General features: G+C 45.6%; 1 protein-coding gene across 1 annotated transcript in view; it reads left to right on the forward strand.

Moving 5' to 3' along the window:
• The window catches only part of NUGGC (nuclear GTPase, germinal center associated), a 45,479-nt gene that overhangs the window by 16,866 nt on the left and 9,948 nt on the right, over positions 1-18,665 (forward strand). The window contains exons 7-14 of the mRNA XM_010840295.1: positions 656-694; positions 1,804-1,823; positions 3,810-4,067; positions 8,230-8,405; positions 9,294-9,312; positions 9,682-9,771; positions 15,288-15,393; positions 15,763-15,896. Coding sequence (XP_010838597.1) covers positions 656-694; positions 1,804-1,823; positions 3,810-4,067; positions 8,230-8,405; positions 9,294-9,312; positions 9,682-9,771; positions 15,288-15,393; positions 15,763-15,896 — 842 coding nt within the window. The remainder of the gene's footprint in view (positions 1-655; positions 695-1,803; positions 1,824-3,809; positions 4,068-8,229; positions 8,406-9,293; positions 9,313-9,681; positions 9,772-15,287; positions 15,394-15,762; positions 15,897-18,665) is intronic.

The raw sequence follows: 18,665 nt of genomic DNA on the forward strand, positions 1-18,665 counted from the left end.
TGTTATCATGAGCCTCAAGGGTAACCATTGAATCTGTTTGGGGGATTGGTGCAAGGCACAAGGTTCTCTCTCTCTCTCTTTTTATTTTATTTTTTTGGCTGCACTGCCTGGCACGCAAGAGCTTAGTTCCCCAACCAGGGATTGAACCCACAGCCCCTGCAGTGGCAGGTGGCTCTTTATCACAGAGCCACCAAGGACATCCCCCACCTCCGCTTTTTAAAAACATTTTTATTTACTTTTTTATTTGGCTGTGCTGGGTTTTCGTTGCAGCACACAGGATCTTTGATCTTCAGCACTGCAGGTGGGATCTTTAGTTGCAGCAGGTGGGATCTAGTTCCCTGCCAGGGATTAAACTCAGGCTCCCTGCACTCCCAGTCTTAGCAACAGGACCAGCAGGGAAGTCCCAAGGCACAGTGTTTTATTGGAAATAAGTTGGTACCAAAATCAGAAGTAGCCATGATTTTTAATTTGCAGTCAAACGGGAATTTTTCATGTCTGAGGGGGGAGCTTTTGTGCGCAGGAAAGACTGTTTATAGTTACTTGAGGATTAATTAAGGATGTGTTTTGCAGCAAATAATTTAAAAAAAAAACACCCGAGTTTATAACAGCTTAAACAAATTGGGATTTATCCACTTTTTCACATAAGAAGACTGGGGGCAGTTGGGTTTGTGGGTTGGTTCAGGGGCTCAAGGACGTCAAGATCAACAGACCCCTGGTCCCCTGACCTTCTACAGCCTGTCGCCTCATTGTCACACGATGGCTACTGAAGCACTGACCTTCGCAGCTAGCTCCATGGAAGGGACAAATGGCTAAGCGGGGTACCAACCGCGTCTCCTCTTTTATTGGGAAGTAAACGCTTTCCTAGAAACACACCCAGCAAATTTCCATGTAGATTTTCTTGGTCAGTACTGAGCCATGTGGGTTTTCGGAGCTGAAAGGGAGTCTCGGGAAACGAGAAGCCGACTTGTGGCTGGCTGAGACCAGTCTCAATCCACTGCCTTCCCAAATACACAGTCAGGATGCTGGGGGCAGGGCTGAGGGGCAGGGTGGGTATTAGATAAGCAACTAGTAGAACCAGCCTCTCCTTTTATGATCAATATTTTTTTTTAATTAAAATTCAATTTTAAATTAAACCAAAATACATGTGGAACTAATATGCAATTTACCCACATTGCATACTACAAAAACCTAGTTTTTCTTGCATCTTAAAATCCACCTTTAAAATATTGTTATTCTATTTGTAAATCTGGTGCTTTTTATATAAAGTAAGAATAATTACTTACACCAGTTCTAAAACTTAATGTCCAAATATCTCCTAAGCTTAATATAGAAAAGCCTCCTTTAAAAGTTAATACTACTTACACAATTAATCAACATTCCTTAGACTTAAGAGTTCAAATTTAGCATATTTGTTTCTCTCAAAAAATTTGAACTACTTCACCAGGCATACTTAGAAGTCAAATGAATTAAACCTATCAAGGCACTTAGCTCTTATATATCTAGAAAATCAAAGAAATATAGTAGCCCCCTTTCTTATGTTTAAATGGATAGTCACTCAGTCATGTCCAACTCTTTTCAGCCCCGTGGATAATAGCCTGCCAGGCTCCACTGTCCATGGGATTCTCCAGGGAAGAATACTGGAGTGGTTTCCATTCCCTTCTGCAGGGGATCTTCCCAACCCAGGGAGGGATCAAACCCAGGTCTCCTGCATTGCAGGCCATGCTTTACCTTCTGAGCCACCAGGGAAGCCCGTAATTAAAACTAATTAATGGGTAAGCAGCAAGGTCCTCCTGTACAGCACAGGGAACTATATTCAATATTGTGTAATAAGCCACAATGGAAAAGAATACGGTAGACAGTATACATATGTATGACTGAGTCACTAGTAGAAACCAAACACAGCACTGTAAACCAACTATACTTCAATCAAATTTAAAAAGGACAACCCCCCCCCAAACATTATCTTCCTAATATCCAAAATACAGACAGAGCATGTCCAAAGAAACACAATGACGACAAAACTGGTTAGTTTATCTGAATACATACAACTTACACCTAGGTGTCAAGGTAATATTCATTTCCTCACTTACTCTGCACTTAGAAATATTCCTTCCCAGCATGAGGAATTTACTCATTTGAAACAAGACGAATGGAATCAGCATCTCCAGGAGTGAGGGCACAAATTCAGACTTTGGGGCATGGATTCTAGACAGGGGAGAGGGAATCTGAGTTTACTTCCTAGAATGGTTTGCTCCACTAGTTTATTGAGTGGTACGTGCCGGCTAAGTTGCTTCAGTCATGTCTGACTCTGTGTGACCACATGGACTGTAGCCCGCCAGGCTTCTCTGTCCATGGGATTCTCCAGGCAAGAATACTGGAGTGGGATGCCATTTCCTCCTGCAGGGGATCTTCCCAACCCAGGGATTGAACCCACGTCTCTTATGTTTCTTGCATCAGTAGACAGGTTCTTTACCACCATCGCCACCTGGGAAGCCCCGTTTATTGACTGGAGCCCTCTTCTTACAGAAAGCCCACACTTTTTTAAGCCCAGTGCCTTTTCTCTTCTGTTGCCCTTATCCTAGCTTGTTTATTTTTTTAATCAAACTATCTTAAAGAACTTTTATCATCTCTTCTTTCACAATTTCATATTATTTGATTAGAACTGCTATCTTTTAAACACATTTTTGTGGATATGGGCCATTTTTAAAGTCTTTATTGCATATGTTACAATATATTTTCTGTTTTTTGGTTTTTTGACTGTAAGGCATGTGGGATCATAGCTCCCTGACCAGAAATTGAATCCATGGCCCCTGCATTGGAAGACAAAGTCTTAACCACTAGACGGTGTACCAGGAAGTCCCTTGATGATATATCTTATTTCCTACCCAGATAGCAACACGTTCTCTGATTCGATCTCAACTCTCTTAAGAATTTATCTTTCTTTCAGGGCCATTCTGTAGATACTTATTAACAGTGACTGCACTACATCCCAAATCTTCTGTCCTCTGAATTATCGCAGTAGAGATTTGCTGCTGCACAGAGTTGCTGGCATGAATGTGTTTAGGGAAAAACAATAGGCTGAGAATGATCCTTCATCTCACTCACCATCATTAAAATAGCTTGGAAATGCCGATCTGTCCATATATTCTTTTGAACTTGGAAGATAAAATTTTTAAAACCTTTTGAAGATCAACTTCAGACCAATTTTCAGCTTAGAAAATTTGGCACCATTTCATGATCAATTTTCCACAGTCAGGGCTTTCTGGTCATAGAAACGTTCACATTAGTTCAAAAATCCTCTCTCTCTCACAAATTTAGAATGTTGCAGATGATTCCCATTGATTTTAGAACTGGAATGGAATTTAGAAGATAAAATCATCACCCAGTGAAGCTGTAACTTCCTCATGTCCTGTTCTCACTGCTTTTGTTTTCTCCATCTGTCAGTGTTAGTTGCTCAGTGGTGCCCCACTTTTTGCTACCCCATGGACTGTAGCTCGCCAGGCTCCTCTGTCCATGGGATTCTCCAGGCAAGAATATTGGAGTGGGTTGCCATTTCCTTCTGCAGGGGATCTTCCCAACCCAGGGATAGAACCTGGATTTTCTGCATTGCAGGCAGATTCTTTGCCATCTGAGCCAGCAGGGAAGCCCATAGGAGCCTGAACTTCCTGATCTCCCAGTGTTCTTTGTAGTTCTGAGTCTAGACCCTTCCAGGCAGGACCTCAGGCCTCCTGGGGCCTGTCGCCCAGTACTGCATCTCACATGACTCAGTGGACCGCTGCTGAACCCGAGTCATAGCCCAGCTAGGGCAGAGATGCTGGAGACTGTCTCGTGTACCTGACCATGTCCTTCTTCCTCAGGCAGGGGAGCTGTCTGTCAAGCTGGACCCCTACATCCGGACCCAGAGGAGAGACTGGGATGGAGGATCCGCTGAGACACACATCTGGCCCTTGATCAAACTGGTGGAAGTGACCCTTCCCAAATCAGAGCTGATTCCTGAAGGGGTTGTGCTGGTGGACATTCCAGGCACAGGCGACTTCAATAGCAAGAGGGACGAGATGTGGAAAAAGGTGATTCTCTTCCATAGGGCTTCATTCCCTCTCTCTCCATCCCCACCGTTCTCTGTAAAGCAGCAAAGAATGTTCCACTTTCCGCTTAATGGATTTTATAAGCTCGATAGAGTTAAATTCTCCCATGTTCTAAGCCTCAGGGCAATGGTAGGATATCGGTGGCAAGAGACATTGGGGAGGGAGGAATCACGAGATAGGCCTGGGAGCTGGAACTGGAATTGCGGTACATGAGAAGGGCCAGCAACAGAGGGGCCCAAAAGTAAGCAGAGGAGACAAGGTCAGAGTGAGACAGGGAGGGCAACATTTGGGTACAAAGCAGAAAAGCCAATAGCCACGCACAAGGAATCAGAAGGCTGCTCCTGGGTTTGGTTGTAAGGAATTGTTGGTAAGTTGCTAAGTCATACTGGACTCTTTGTGACCTGTGGACTGTAGCCCACCAGGCTCCTCTGTTAGGAGATTTCCCAGGCAAGAATACTGGAGCCGGTTGCCATTTCCTCCTCCAGGGGATCTTCCCAACCCAGGAATTGAACGCACATCTCCTGCATTGGCAGGCAGATTCTTTACCACTGAGCCACCTGGGAAGCCCTTGGGGAAGGTGGGGTGGGCTTTAATACATGCTTCCTGGGGAAGCTCCAAGGGGGTGAGTGACAGAGAAAGAAGGGCAGAAGGAGCTCAGGCGTGCAGTATTGTGAGGGGGAACACGGGGCACAGGACAGAGCTGGAAGGGGCTGGGAGGGTCAGGAGAGGTCCATGAGTCATCATCAGCGCAGAGGCTGCCAAAAATCTCTTTGCTGGACTGCTGCTTCCCTGGTGTATGTAGACTTTAAAGTCCACAGATTTGTGCTAAATGAATGACTATGGGCCAGGGGAGCTTTGCAACTGTGGTTTTCCATAAGGATCTGGATGGCAGCTTACAGATAAGCAGCCTGTGCCCTGATTTTACAGCTAAGGAAATGAAGGCTCAGAGACGGGAAGTCCTTTGCCCAGAACCACACAGCTACTGAGTGGCAGAATTTAAACCTGAGAGCAGATCCCTGCCTTCTCAGCTGAGGCTCTGTCTCTCAACCTCCAGAAAGTCCCCTAACGATTCTTTTTTAAAAATTAATTTATTTTTGGCTGTGCTGGGTCTTTGCTGTTGTGTGCAGGCTTTCTCTAGTAGTGGTGAGCAGGGGCTGGTCGCCAGTTGCAGCGTGTGGGCTTCTCGCTGCACTGGCTTCTCTTGTTGCAGAGCATGGGCTTTCGGTAGCTGCCCAAGCTTCAGTAGGGCTTCATGCACGGGCTTCAGTAGCTGCAACACACAGCCTCATTAGTTGTGGACCCTGGAGGGGGCAGGCTTCAGTAGTGGTGGTGCGTGGGCTTAGTTGCTCCATGGTGTGTGGGATCTTCCTGGACCGCGACGGAACCCACGTCTCCTGCACTGGCGGGCGGATTCTTTAGCACTGAGCCATCTGGGAAGCTTCCCTAACAGTTCTTTAAGGTGGAGGCAGTCTCCCAGTGTCCTTCATCCTTGGTGGCCTGTTCAGGCCTGGCCTGGAGAGCCTTTGTTTCTGCAGGGTTTCAGGTCTCGGGGTGGAATCCGCCACCTCCTCAAGTTCCAGGCCAGCATGGGGAGTGACAGCCTCAGGGGGTGGCCGGCCTCTGGCACAGGATGGAGCTGTGGCTGCTGCCAGTTCAGACACATTGGGCAGCTTATCAAAGGCCACTCAGAACAGAGGAGCCAGCAGACCTGGCTCAGAACCTGGGCTCTGAGGAGGTTGGGCTGAAGTGAGGCGATGGTTCCCAGCCTGCTCTTTTTGGCAACGGCTCCCCCACATTCTTGTGGTTTTGTGATATCCTCCCAGGAGAAGTTACTAGACTCCCCTCCATCCAGGGAGAACAGAATACAACCCCCCTCCCCTACCCTCCAGCTGCCAGCGGTGCCCTCCCTAAACTAAAACCATTAACTCAAATTCCCCCGTGCTGCCACCTAAGTGTCACCTGGCCTCTCAGAGGCCCATTCTCATTGCAAGGAGGGAGGTGGGTGGGGGCGGCAGGGGCCATTCCACCCCCTCCCGGTTCCAGAGGCTCTTGTCTTATAGATTGGCCTTTTCTGGCAGGGCCTGAAATTTAACCACTGCAACTTTTATGATTGAGGTCCTCTTTTGTCTGGCTTCCCTGGTGGCTCAGATGGTAAAGAATCTGCCTGCGATGCAGGAGACCTGGGTTAGATCCCTGGGCTGGGAAGATCCCCTGGAGAAGGAAATGGCAACCCACTTCTGTATTCTTGCCTGGGAAATCCTATGTACAGAGGAGCCTGGAGAGTTATACAGTCCATGGGGTTGCAGAGAATTGGACACGACTGAGCGACTGAACAACAATAACAGCAATTTACCAGGACCAGGGGGATGTAAAGGTAAAAGAGACCCTGCCCTGGAGGAGGAGCGGGCAGGTTTCATCTTCCACAACTGATAGAATTGTCTGAAGCTTCCCTGAATTGGTTATAATTTGGGAAGTGGGAGGGAGAGATGGGTTTTATTTTCCTGCCTGAATTTGTGTCCATCCATGTAGGGGAGGAGGTTCAGAACCCAGATTTGTGTGCCCTTAAGTCAATCCTTTGCCTTGTGGGGTCTACTATGTACCTTTTCCATAAAATAATGAAGTCTGTTTGACTCTTGAGATGCTTGCTTTCAAAACAATGATCCATGAAGCCAAGAGGTTCATGGGCAGAGGATGGGGGGTGCAGAGAAGATGGGGGCTCCAAACCCTCCACCTCAAATTCAACTAAAGCTATTCTACTTTTAAAAATCAAGTTGGACCACTGGAGTTCTTCCTAAGATTTCATTTGGAAAAGGGATCCACTGCTAAAAATAAGTTTGAACCCCCCTGCTCTACACCATGGTTTCTTAGCCCCAGCTCTTCTGACTTAGGGGTGGAGAGGGCAGAGAAATTCTTTGCTGTAGGGGCCCAACCTGGGCATTATGGGATGTTTACAGCATCTGTGGCCTCTGCCCACTAGCGTCCCCTCCAGTCTGAACAGTTAGAAATGTCTCCGGGCGTTGTCGAAGGTCCACCAATTAAGAACCAGTGGCACAGAGCAAATAATGATTTAGTTAGCAACTCACAAACTTGTCACACCTTTATGTGCAAAGTGCTATTCTGAGGAACCATAAAACAAATTTAATCCTGGAGTTGGACCAGTTTTCCATTTATATGGAGAGATAAGATGGGTAAAACAGTACAGTCAGAGAAATGTCACAATTGCTTGTCACATAAAAGTTGTATATTTGATAAAGCGATACCTATGCTATCAAATCATTAAGTTACAATTTCATGTTCAATTCAATCATATGGGTTTCTGGCTCCCTGCTGCCACCTTGTGATCGTGAGCTGCATATGCAGGGCAAGCCAGACATCAAAATAATGCTTGGCAGTGACAGCTTTGGAATAAACGCATGACCAGGACTAGTTCCAGAAAAAAACAAGACTTCTCCCTAGAGGATGGCTTAGTAAATCAAGCTAGTGAGGGATCTGGGGCTGAAGGTCTGATTTCTTGAATTCTATCAATGACTAATGCCACAAACATCTATGAAGCTTCTAGTTTGGGCAAGGTGCTGTGTTTGAGGTGCTACGGATTCCAAGCTGAATGATGTGGCCCCTTCCCATCTGGCAGTCTGGGTGGGGAGGTGGGGAGGGGTGCAGAGTGCCAACCCTGTACAGTATAGTAGCTGTACAGTAGCTCTGCCTGAGAAGTACCAGGGCAGGTAAGTACAGGTGCTATGGGATGCAGAGATGGGGTGACCAACCTAGCCTCAGGTGGCCCTTGGTGACCTCAGAGGGCAAACGGAGGTCAAGGAGAGGTTGTGGCAAGAGCAAAGACCCCAAGATAGATGCGCAACTGACACCCACGGATGCGCAAGAAGCTCATGTGGCTGCTGCATAGACAGTGTACGGGCGGGGGTTGGTGAGAGATGGGGCTGGACAGAGAGCTGGGGCAGAGCACGGAGGATGGACATGACACATTAAGGAAACATGTCCAGTATTCTTTTCTGGAGACTCCCATGGACAGAGAAGCCTGGCAGGCTACAGTCCATGGGGTCACAAAGAGTTGGACAACTGAGCGACTAACATGCTACAACCGAGGCACCATGTGTGCTCTTAAACACGCTGTGGTCATGTTTCACAGACCATCGATAAGTGCTCCGTGATCTGGGTGATCAGTGACATTGAAAGGATTTCTGGAGGGAGAGCCCACGAGGACCTTCTGAATGAGAGCATGAAGGCCTGCCAAAGAGGGTTCTGCAGGGACCTGGCCCTGGTGGTCACCAAGAGCGACAAGCTCCACCTGCCGGAATATCTGAGGTACTGCTCTGGGCGTGCAGGGACGCTGGTTTCCCTCTGTGGGTCCCAGGTGCCGTAACTACTGTAACGACAGAGCTTTGACTCATGGGCACTGTGGACTCAGGCAAGTGATCAATGGTGATGAAAAAGATGCCTGGGTGACTTCTGGGCCATCAGGTAGATTGTCTTGAGAATCTTCCAGAGCAGCTGCTTAATGCCCAAGAGGCTGAATTCTGCATAGCTCTAGGGGCGCCACTCATGAGTCTGAGATGCAAACAGCAGCTCCTGGTGTTTCACAGTGTAATGGACCTGCCTGCCCCCACGGATATGGGAAGCGTAGATGCCCCACAGCTAGGAGACACTTCCTATAACAGTCTGGGTGGTGCAGCTTTGAATTGTTAGATTCTGTTTCAGATTTATTTAGGCCACCACAGCACTGAGTTTCCTGTGTTAGTAGGTTTTCATGAGTTATGTATTTGATACATAGTGCATATATGTATGTGATTCGCAATCTCCCTATTCATCCCACTTCCCCCTTCCCTGCTTAAAGTCCAGACATTTGTTCTCTATGTCTGTGTCTATTTCTGCTTTGCGAATAGGTTCATCGGTACCATTTTTCTATTTGTTTTTCTCTGTCTGACTTGCTTCACACACTGTATGATGCTGTCTAAACTGTCCATCAGCAGAGGTCTGCATCTTGACTGGGATAGCGGTGGGGGCACAGAAAATCCCACCGACAACGAAATGACAAGAAATTAAGATACTATTATCAAATGGACCCTGGAGGTGGGCCAGAGCCTTTAGGCTGAAGAAAGAGCTTAGGGAGAGCGACAAAGGCATGCTTTCAGGGGAAGTCAAGACTGCCGTGACACATCATGAGATAAGTAATTATTCCATTTTTCATTTCAGGGAAAGAAAAGTGGGAAATGTAAGTATGGACTAATTGTTTTCTTTTTTAAAGCTCAATTGAGAGATAATTGATAGACCAAAGTTTGGACTCGTTATTTTTAAATAATACTTTTTATGACTTGGAGAAGGACATGGCAACCCACTCCAGCATTCTTGCCTCGAAAATGCCTCGGACTGAGGAGCCTAGTAAGCTACAGTCCACAGGGTCGCAAAGAGTCGGACACAACTGAGCGACTTCACTTTTTATGACTAGTGTTATATGATTTGAATGCCTGCACACCTGTCTGGGTTAAATGAAGAGCAGCCCCTTAAATGTTCATCTTATCCCTTTATTACTCTTGATAACCCTGCATTCTTGGCTATGCTGTTATTTCTTCTTATAATCCAGGAAGCTATTCAAAGTCAGCGAGAAGCTGTTTTAGAAAGAAATGAAATGATAAAGCTACAGAGGAATAAAATTCTCAAGGATAAACTCAAGGTGAGTGAACAGATTCTGCTATGCATTTTTCTGCTTTTCAACCACTCAGACTTTTGAGACACAAGTGCCTGTTTGGGCAAAAGCTTTAAAGTAGACGATATGTCCTACTGATTACTTACTTTGTAACCTTAGGCAAATTACTGTACCTGTCTGAGCCTCCATTTTCTCATCTATAAAGCTGGAAAATAATAATATCTACTGCCTGTGATTGTTGGAAGAATTGAATGAGTATATAGTTTACTGAGAACCATGAGCAGATAAAATCAGGGATTACCATGCAGGTTAAAGCGTGCTTGGCTAGAGGGATGCAGAGGGGCTGTGGGAACTCAGAGGAAGGATCCTCAGTCATGCTGGCAGTTGGGGTAGGTGATGCTGAGAAGTTCAGGGAAAACTCCTCAGCCTCTTGAGCAGAATTTTAAAGAACCAGTAGTCTTGGGTGAGGAGAAGTAATAGGAGAAAGGGCATTCGAGACAGAAGGAAGAACGTGATTGAAAAAAATCTGCTACGCTGGGTGAACTACAGGCAAATAGGTTTGAACAGCTAAACAAAGGCCATATGCTGTGTTGGGATATAAGGTCTGAGCTCTGTTTTTCAAGTTTGAGTAATTGGTCTGTGGGAATCTTGGTGTTCCTCAAGTTATTTTTATTATTCTGTTACTAAAATAGTTGCAAACATAAAACTCCTTCCTGTAATAGTCTTATGCAACCTTAAACCTGAAACCAACTTGAAGATAAAATATAAAGAAAACAACCTCAATGTTAGATGTGATAGGTGAGGTGGCTTTGCTGAAACTCAATCTCCAGGGCTGGGTTTAATAGGAAAAGCATATGGCCTTGCGGCCAGTTCTATAGTTAACTGCTTTCTGTATTTTGACTTCAATTATTGTGATGCAGAAAATGTCTGGTGTACAATGTGGAACTGAAAATTGCAGAGCTTTTGTTTCTAATTCAGAATAATCAGACCTCATACAATAAGCCAAGGTCTTCTACCAGGCAATTTTTGAATGCTGATTTTAATGAGGCAGTAACTCAGAAGAGCTGTTCTTGTTCTCATTAATTGTGGAGGACATAATTATATTGTTTCTGGAAGTAGAAACATAAAATATTGGGTTGGCCAAAAAGTCCGTTTGGGTTTTCATACCATCTTAAGGAAAAACCCGAACGAACTTTTTGGCCAACCCAATACCTCAATTTACAATTCATGATTATATTTAGTGCTAATAAATGTGGCAAACTGGTGTGTATGAGATAGGGTCTGTGCAAAATGTCAGCTTGCAGGATGCCTATGGTTCTGACTCTTAATTGCACAAGTTCTTTGAGGTTTGCACACCTACCCCTCTGATGGCTACCTAACACCTTCATTCTCCAGCCACCTTTTTTTCAGTTTGAATTGTTGTGAAACCTTTACTTGTCCTGCAGGCCTTCATTTGGAGCATATTTAATTTAGCCATGGAAAAAATGAGGCAGAATTTGATTATATAGCCATTCATAGAAATGTGTATGCTTATTTTTTTAATTACAAAAATGAAAATTAAGAAAAAATATTTATGGAAAAGACAGACTCCTGGGACTACATTTTTTGACCTCAATTTGGAAATATTTTAGAAAGGTGATTTTCTCAGTAGTATGGAGAACATGTGCGTGCTAAGTCACTCAGTCATGTCCAACTCTCTGCGACCCTATGGACCATAGCCTGCCAGGCTCCTCTGTCTATGGGATTCTCCAGCCAAGAATACTGGAGTGGGTAGCCATCCCCTTTTCCAGGAGATCTTCCCAACCTAGGGACTGCACCCACGCCTCTTACGTTTCCTGCATTGGCAGGCGGGTTCTTTACCGCTCCTGCCACCTGGGAAGCCCAGTAGGGAGAATGGATAGTGGGAAGAGGGGCTGGTGAGGACTGGAGGTAGAGAGATCAGCTTGGGAGGCTTTTTCTGTAATCTAGGTGGTGTTACAAAAATAAAAATAGGAGTGATAAGAACCTGAGTCAGGCAGTAACCACAGAAACAGAGCAGACGAGATGCATTCAGGAGCCAAGAGGGAGTTCCGTTCCACAGCTCAGGATGGCTAACTGTATGTGGCAGGCAAGAGAGAGCTGGGTTTTGATGTTCAGGCATGCCTTTTGAGCGATTGTTATGCGGTATTTTGCCTTTGCTTTTGCAAACCTGTAAAGAAAACCTGCACCACTGTTCCTGTGCTCCTGTGTGTCCCTCTTTTTAACTTGCACACAATTACCATGCTCACACTTCTGACCGCAGACGTGTGGCGTTTTCCCCACACTGAACAATTCTCCCTGATCTCATCTGGGTGCCTTACAGTTTAACTCAGTTTGACATTGCCTACTTGGAGAGAGGGCTTCCGAGGTGGCTCAGTGGTATAGAACTGCCTGCCGATGCAGGAGATGTGGGTTTGATCCCTGGGTCAGGAAAATCCCCTGGAAGAGGAAAGGGCAACCCACTCCAGTATCCTTGTCTGAGAAATCCCACGGACAGAGGAACCTGGCAGGTTAAAGTCCATGGGGTTGCCAGACAGCTGGACACAGCTAAACAACAACCTGGAGATAGCATCAGACCCCACAGGTTAAGGGTTTAGTCCCATAAGACTGCCCCCACTTCAGATATGGATTGCAAGAAGTAGGTCCCCAGGTTACGCACTACTTCTGACTTCATCACAAATTGGTTCCTATGACTTCCTCTCCCTTGGATTCAGTTATTTGCAAGAATAGCTCACAGAACTCAGTGGATCAATTACATTTACCAGTTTATTACCTAATAAAGAATTTGATATAAATGAACAGCCAGATCAAGATATACATAGGGTAAGCTCTGGGAGGCTCCCCAGGAACAGAGCTTCAGTCCCATTAAATTGGGGTGCATTGCTCTCCAAGTATGTGGATGTCTTCACCAACCTGGAAGTTCTCTGAACCCTATATTATTGGGAATTTATGTAGACATGATCAATTATGAACTACATTTCCAGCTCCTCTCTCCTCTCTGGAGAAAGGAGGTGTGTGCTTAGAAATCCCAAGGGATTCGGGAGTTCTTTGCCGGGAACTGGGGTCAAAGACTAAATTTTAGAATGAAAGATTCTCCCAACACCTCTTTGTATAAGGGTCTCAGGAGCCCTGTGTCAGGAATTCAGGGCAGAAGCTGACAGACAGACAGACACAGAGACAGATATTATTCACAATACCTTCTTGTTTTACTCAGTTTATAGATCATATGAACTCATTGCTTTTCACAGAATTATTGTGTTCTGTTTGATGTTCAAGTTCACATGCTGGCCAATGGAAGCCCTTAATTTAAGCTGAATCCTTTCAGCATCAGACATTAAAAATCAATATCCTCATATCAATAACCTCAGATATGTAGATGACACCACCCTAATGGCAGAAAGCGAGGAGGAACTAAAGAATGTTTTGATGAAGATGGAAGAAGACAGTGAATAAAAACTGGCTTAAAACCCAGCATTCAAAAAACTAAGATCACGGCAGGCAGTTTCATCACTTCATGGCAAATAGATGGGGAAACAATGGAAACAGTGACAGGCTTTATTTTCTTGGGCTCCAAAATCACTGAAGATGGTGACTGCAGCCATGAAATTAAAAGACGCTTGCTCCTTGGAATAAAAGCTATGACAAGCCTAGACAGCATATTAAAAAGCAGAGACGTTACTTTGCTGACAAAGGTCCATCTAGTCAAGGCTATGGTTTTTAAAGTAGTCATGTATGGATGTGAGAGTTGGACTATAAAGAAAGCTGAATGCTGAAGAATTGATGCTTCTGAACTGTGGTGTTGGAGAAGACTCTTGAGAGTTCCTTGGACAGCAAGGAGATCAAACCAGTCAATCCGAAAGGAAATCAGTCCTGAATATTCACTGGAAGGAATGATGCTGAAGCTGAAGCTTCAATACTTTAGCCACTTGATGCGAAGAGCCTACTCATTTGAAAAGACACTGATCCCGGGAAAGATCTGCTAGGCAGAGAAGGGGGCGACAGAGGATGAGATGGTTGAATGGCATCACTGACTGAATGGATGTGAGTTTGAGCCAGGTCCGGGAGATAGTGAAGGACAGGGAAGCCTGGCATCCTGCAGTCCATGGGGTCTCAAAGAGTCGGATGGTACTTAGCAACTAAAAACAACAAGACATTATAAAACTATCTTTGCTCCCTGGCAGCAAGTTTATATTCAGACCAATTTTTTTTTCTCTGTCCCAAAACATGGACCTATTACTATAAAAGAAACTTGGGTTTCTTTTAGTGAACGAGTGAGTGAAAATTGCTTAGTCATGTCTGACTCTTTGCTACCCCATGGACTATACAGTCCATGAATCCATGGAATTCTCCAGGCCAAAATACTGGAGTGGGTAGCCGTTCCCTTCTCCAGGGTATCTTCCCAACCCAGTGATCTAACCCAGGCTTCCCGCATTGCAGGTGGATTCTTTATCAGCTGAGCCACCAGGAAAGCCCAAGAGTAGAGAATAATATTAAAAATGAAGGTTAGGGTGCAAGGAGTACATATCAAAATGTTCATACAAGTAAAAGAAGTAGACAGGGTGTTATCACTGCAAAATGATTTAAGTGACAAAGCTAGATTTTTTAAAAAATGGGGTTACAACTAATTCAAAAAGATATATGCACCCCAGTGTTCACTGCAGCATTATTTATAGTTGCCAAGACATGGAAACAATCTAAGTGGCCATCAGCAGATGAATGGCTGAGTAATATTCTGCTCTGTGTGTGTGTATGTGTGTGTGTATATATATACACACATATACATATCAGATCAGATCAGTTCAGTCGCTCAGTCGTGTCTGACTCTTTGCAATCCCATGAATCGCAGCACGCCAGGCCTCCCTGTCCATCACCAACTCCTGGAGTTCACTCAGACTCACGTCCATCGAGTCAGTGATGCCATCCAGCCATCTCATCCTCTGTCATCCCCTTCTCCTCTTGCCCTCAAACCCTCCCAGCATCAGAGTCTTTCCCAATAAGTCAACTCTTCGCATGAGGTAGCCAAAGTACTGGAGTTTCAGCTTTACCATCATTCCTTCCAAAGAAATTCCAGGGCTGATCTCCTTCAGAATGGACTGGTTGGATCTATACAGCACATCTTCTTCATCCATTCATAGGACTTCTATGAACATTGGGGAGCACGTATCTTTTGGAATTAGAGTTTTCTCCAGATACATGCCCAGGAGTGGGATTGCTGGATCCCATGGTAACTCTTGTTGTTTTAAAGAGTTTTTTTAAATACACTTCTGAACTATTTTCTGTATACATTTCCATATACAAAAATAGAATTGCTATTTTTTTAACTCTGCAGAGAATCTCTGCAACAATGTCCTCACGACCCCTGACCTTGCGAGGGGGACAGATGGGAACATCTGACCTTTTACGGGGCTCGTGCAGAACGGAAAGTGGATGAGCTCAAGTTTGCTGATGGCTCTGGTGAAGTGGGTGCATGGCTGCCTTTGTGGCAGCTGAGTGATTCTGTTCCCTGTGTGCCTCTCTCATTTCAGAGAAAACTGCCAGCTGACTCCAGAGCTCTGGAAGCCTCTGAGTTGGTGTACACGGTCAGCGCCCAGGAGTACTGGCAGCAGGCGGTCCTCACCGAGGAGGAAACTGGTAACTTACATAAATACATATATTTTTATCTCACTCACTAAAATTCTCAAGAATAAGCTTGGCACGCTGAGTTTCCCATCCTAGAACTTTCTGTGCCAGTTTCCAGTTTGCCAGTTTCCACACCTACGAGCAAATGTGTGTGTGTTTCTGCATTGTTGTGGTTCCTGATGCTTCACTGCTGACCTCCCATCTGTAGTCGCTGATACTAGACTGGGGGAGACAGAAAGGTTGGTTTCATGAGCATCCCACCCCGAGAGGACCTCAACTGAAGTTGATTCAGACTGCCATCCTGATCTGTTCATTTTCATGAATGCTGTTTCCTATGAACTCTGGCCTTTTCAAACTGTTTGTGTTGCCTGTGAATTCCAGAAATCCCCAAGCTAAGAGAGTATATCAGGAGAAGGCTCTTGGATAAGAAGAAGAGGACGGTGACCAAGTACGTCACTGAAGCTTTTGGCCTGTTGCTCCTCACAGACAGTTTCAGCTGTACAGACCACATGCAGGTATGTTGGGAGTCTTCTTCCCGACTCAGGGATCAAACCTACATTGGCAGGCGGATTCTTTACCATTGAGCCACCGGGAAAGCTCAGCTTATTCCAGCAAAAGAAGACACATCTCTCCTACCATTAAACACAGTCTACCTGATTCAAGTCTCAGGAGAGCCTAAAGTGACTATTTTTAACTTTCCCTCTCTGCCTATCTGTCACAAGTAAAAAAAAAAAAAAAAAGATCAAACATTCTTTTCTTTCCTTACTCAAAGGTTACAATGTTAACCCTCAGATGATTTTCTTTAGACTCTATGAGTTTAGGGTGTTCCTCTGGTCAGAGAAGAAAAGTCATTCCAAGTTAATTCTCTAACTTGGTAAGAGGGAGGGTTCTCCCAGGCTGGGAGGCAAAGGACGCACAGCCCAGGGGTCTCCCCACTCATGGCTGCCCCGCGCCAGGGGTCTCTGTTCACGGTGCCGAAAGCCTTCCCACCCCTCTGCCTGCCTTTGTGCGCTCGGTCGTGTCTGAGTCTTTGCGACCCCATGGCCTAGCCCGCCAGGCTCCTCTGTCTACCGGATTTTCCAGGCAAAAATACTGGAATGGAGTGGGTAGCCATTCCCTTCTCCAGGGGATCTTCCTGACCCAGGGATTGAATCTGCCCACATTGCAGGCAGATTCTTCACTCTCGAGCCACCAGGGAAGCCCCTGGCCTGCCTTTGAGTTATCTGCCAAATGCAGATGATGCCCACTGACTCCCTTACTACAGCAAGCTCTGAATTAACAGCCTTTGGACATTCTCATTTGGTTGGTGTTTCTTTATTTCCATACTTGCTGTCATCTATCATATTTGCTCAGCCAAGCTGTCTGACCTGTTATTACATAGAAAAGGGAAGGGGTAGAGCCATGTACAATCGCGTTGGTCCCCATAACATGGGACAGTCAACCTGGGAGGGCCCAGTGGAGGGACTAGCTGAGGCAGCTGGTCTGGACATGACTTCAATGTGAAAAGTGAGCAATGTTGACTCTTAAACAATATTTTATTTATTTGGCTGTGCCAGGTCTTCATTATGGCATGTGGAATGTAGTTCTCCAGCCAGGGATCGAACCCAGGCCCCCTGCTTTGGGAGCTTAATCCATGGAGCCACTGGGAAGACCCGCAATGTCAACTTTTAATAGTCCCTGCTGCTGCTGCTGCTGCTGCTAAGTCGCGTCAGTCGTGTCCGACTCTGTGCGACCCCATAGACGGCAGCCCACCAGGCTCCCCCGTCCCTGAGATTCTCCAGGCAAGAACACTGGAGTGGGTTGCCATTTCCTTCTCCAATGCATGAAAGTGAAAAGTGAAAGTGACGTCGCTCAGTTGCTCAGTCGTGTCCGACCTCTAGCGACCCCATGGACTGCAGCCTACCAGGCTCCTCTGTCCATGGGATTTTCCAGGCAAGAGTACTGGAGTGGGGTGCCACTGCCTTCTCCCATAGTCCATGCAGTGTTGGTCAAATATCTTTGTTGTTGTCGTTTAGTCACTCAGTCGTGTCCGACTCTTTGAGACTCCACACCAGGCTTCTCTGTCCTTCACTATCTCCTGGAGCTTGCTCAAACCTGCGTCCATTGAGTCGGTGATGCCATCCAACCATCTCATCCTCTGTCGTCCCCTTCTCCTCCTGCCCTCCCTCTTTCCCAGCATCAGGGCCTTTTCCATTTTAGAAATTCTACATAAAAAGTGCCAAATAGAGCAAGATTCACCATCTTTTCCCTCATATTTCTTACTCTGTGTTTTGTTCTAGTTCTGTGAAAACAAGAAAAAAAAAAAAAAAACACCTTTCTGGAATTTGAGATTTTCTATTTTGACTTTTGTCCTCTGAAATACTAGTGAAGGTTTTGACATTCCAACTTCCCGAAAAAATTCTTCGGGGTGAAAGTTGCCTTGCTGCCCAGCCAAAGATTGCTTTTGGAAGTGCTGATGGAAAATGAATCAGATGCGGTGCTGTGTGTGGTTGGTTTGCTTGATAAACACCGGGACAAAGCCTTCTGCAGTCCAAGCTGGAGATATGGAAGTTCAGCCTCAGTTCTCTCCCTGTGTCCAGACTCTAGGCGACAGTAGACGCAGAGGAAGGGGCTGGCTGGAATTCTATCCTAGCCTTTTAGAGGGGGTTGCCAGCAGCCTTCCTCAAAATTCTTTGGCCTCACATATCGGTCTCAGCCTTACTTCTTTGATCGAAAGTTGGAAGGCCAGAGTTTTGTCAGTTCCTTTGTATTCTGCGGGGGGCGGGGGGGGGGAACACCTAAAATTGTATGTGATGGACCATTTTTTTTAAGATTGTGACTCAAACTCAAAAATTAGAGAATAATTATTTTATTTTATATTTTTAAAATTAATTAATTTCATTTTTGGTTGTGCTGGGTCTTCACAGCCGTGCACTGGCGTTTGTCTAGGTGTGGCAAGCAAGGGTACGGTCTTAGTTGGGGTGTGAAGGCTTTCCATTGAGTGGCTTCTCTTGGGGTTCCCAGGCCCCAGAGCACCGGCTATAGTAGTTGTGGTGCTCGGGCTTAGTTGCTCTGTGGCCTGTGGAATCTTCTCAGACCAGGGATTAACCCCATGTCCCCTGCATTGGCAGGTGGATTCTCAACCACCGGACCCCCAGAAAAGTCCAGTTACTGTTTTTAAATGAACAGGGATCTCACCTTTATTTTTACGAATCAATAGGAAGTTGATTATGACAATCTCAATGCTGAATGAGTCCTGCATTTATTCATTGTAGATGTCAGCCTTTTTCCCTTTTTTTATTCCC

The sequence above is a fragment of the Bison bison genome, unplaced genomic scaffold (genome assembly GCF_000754665.1).
Source record: "Bison bison bison isolate TAMUID 2011002044 unplaced genomic scaffold, Bison_UMD1.0 scf7180017864143, whole genome shotgun sequence".
Lineage (NCBI taxonomy): Eukaryota > Metazoa > Chordata > Mammalia > Artiodactyla > Bovidae > Bison > Bison bison.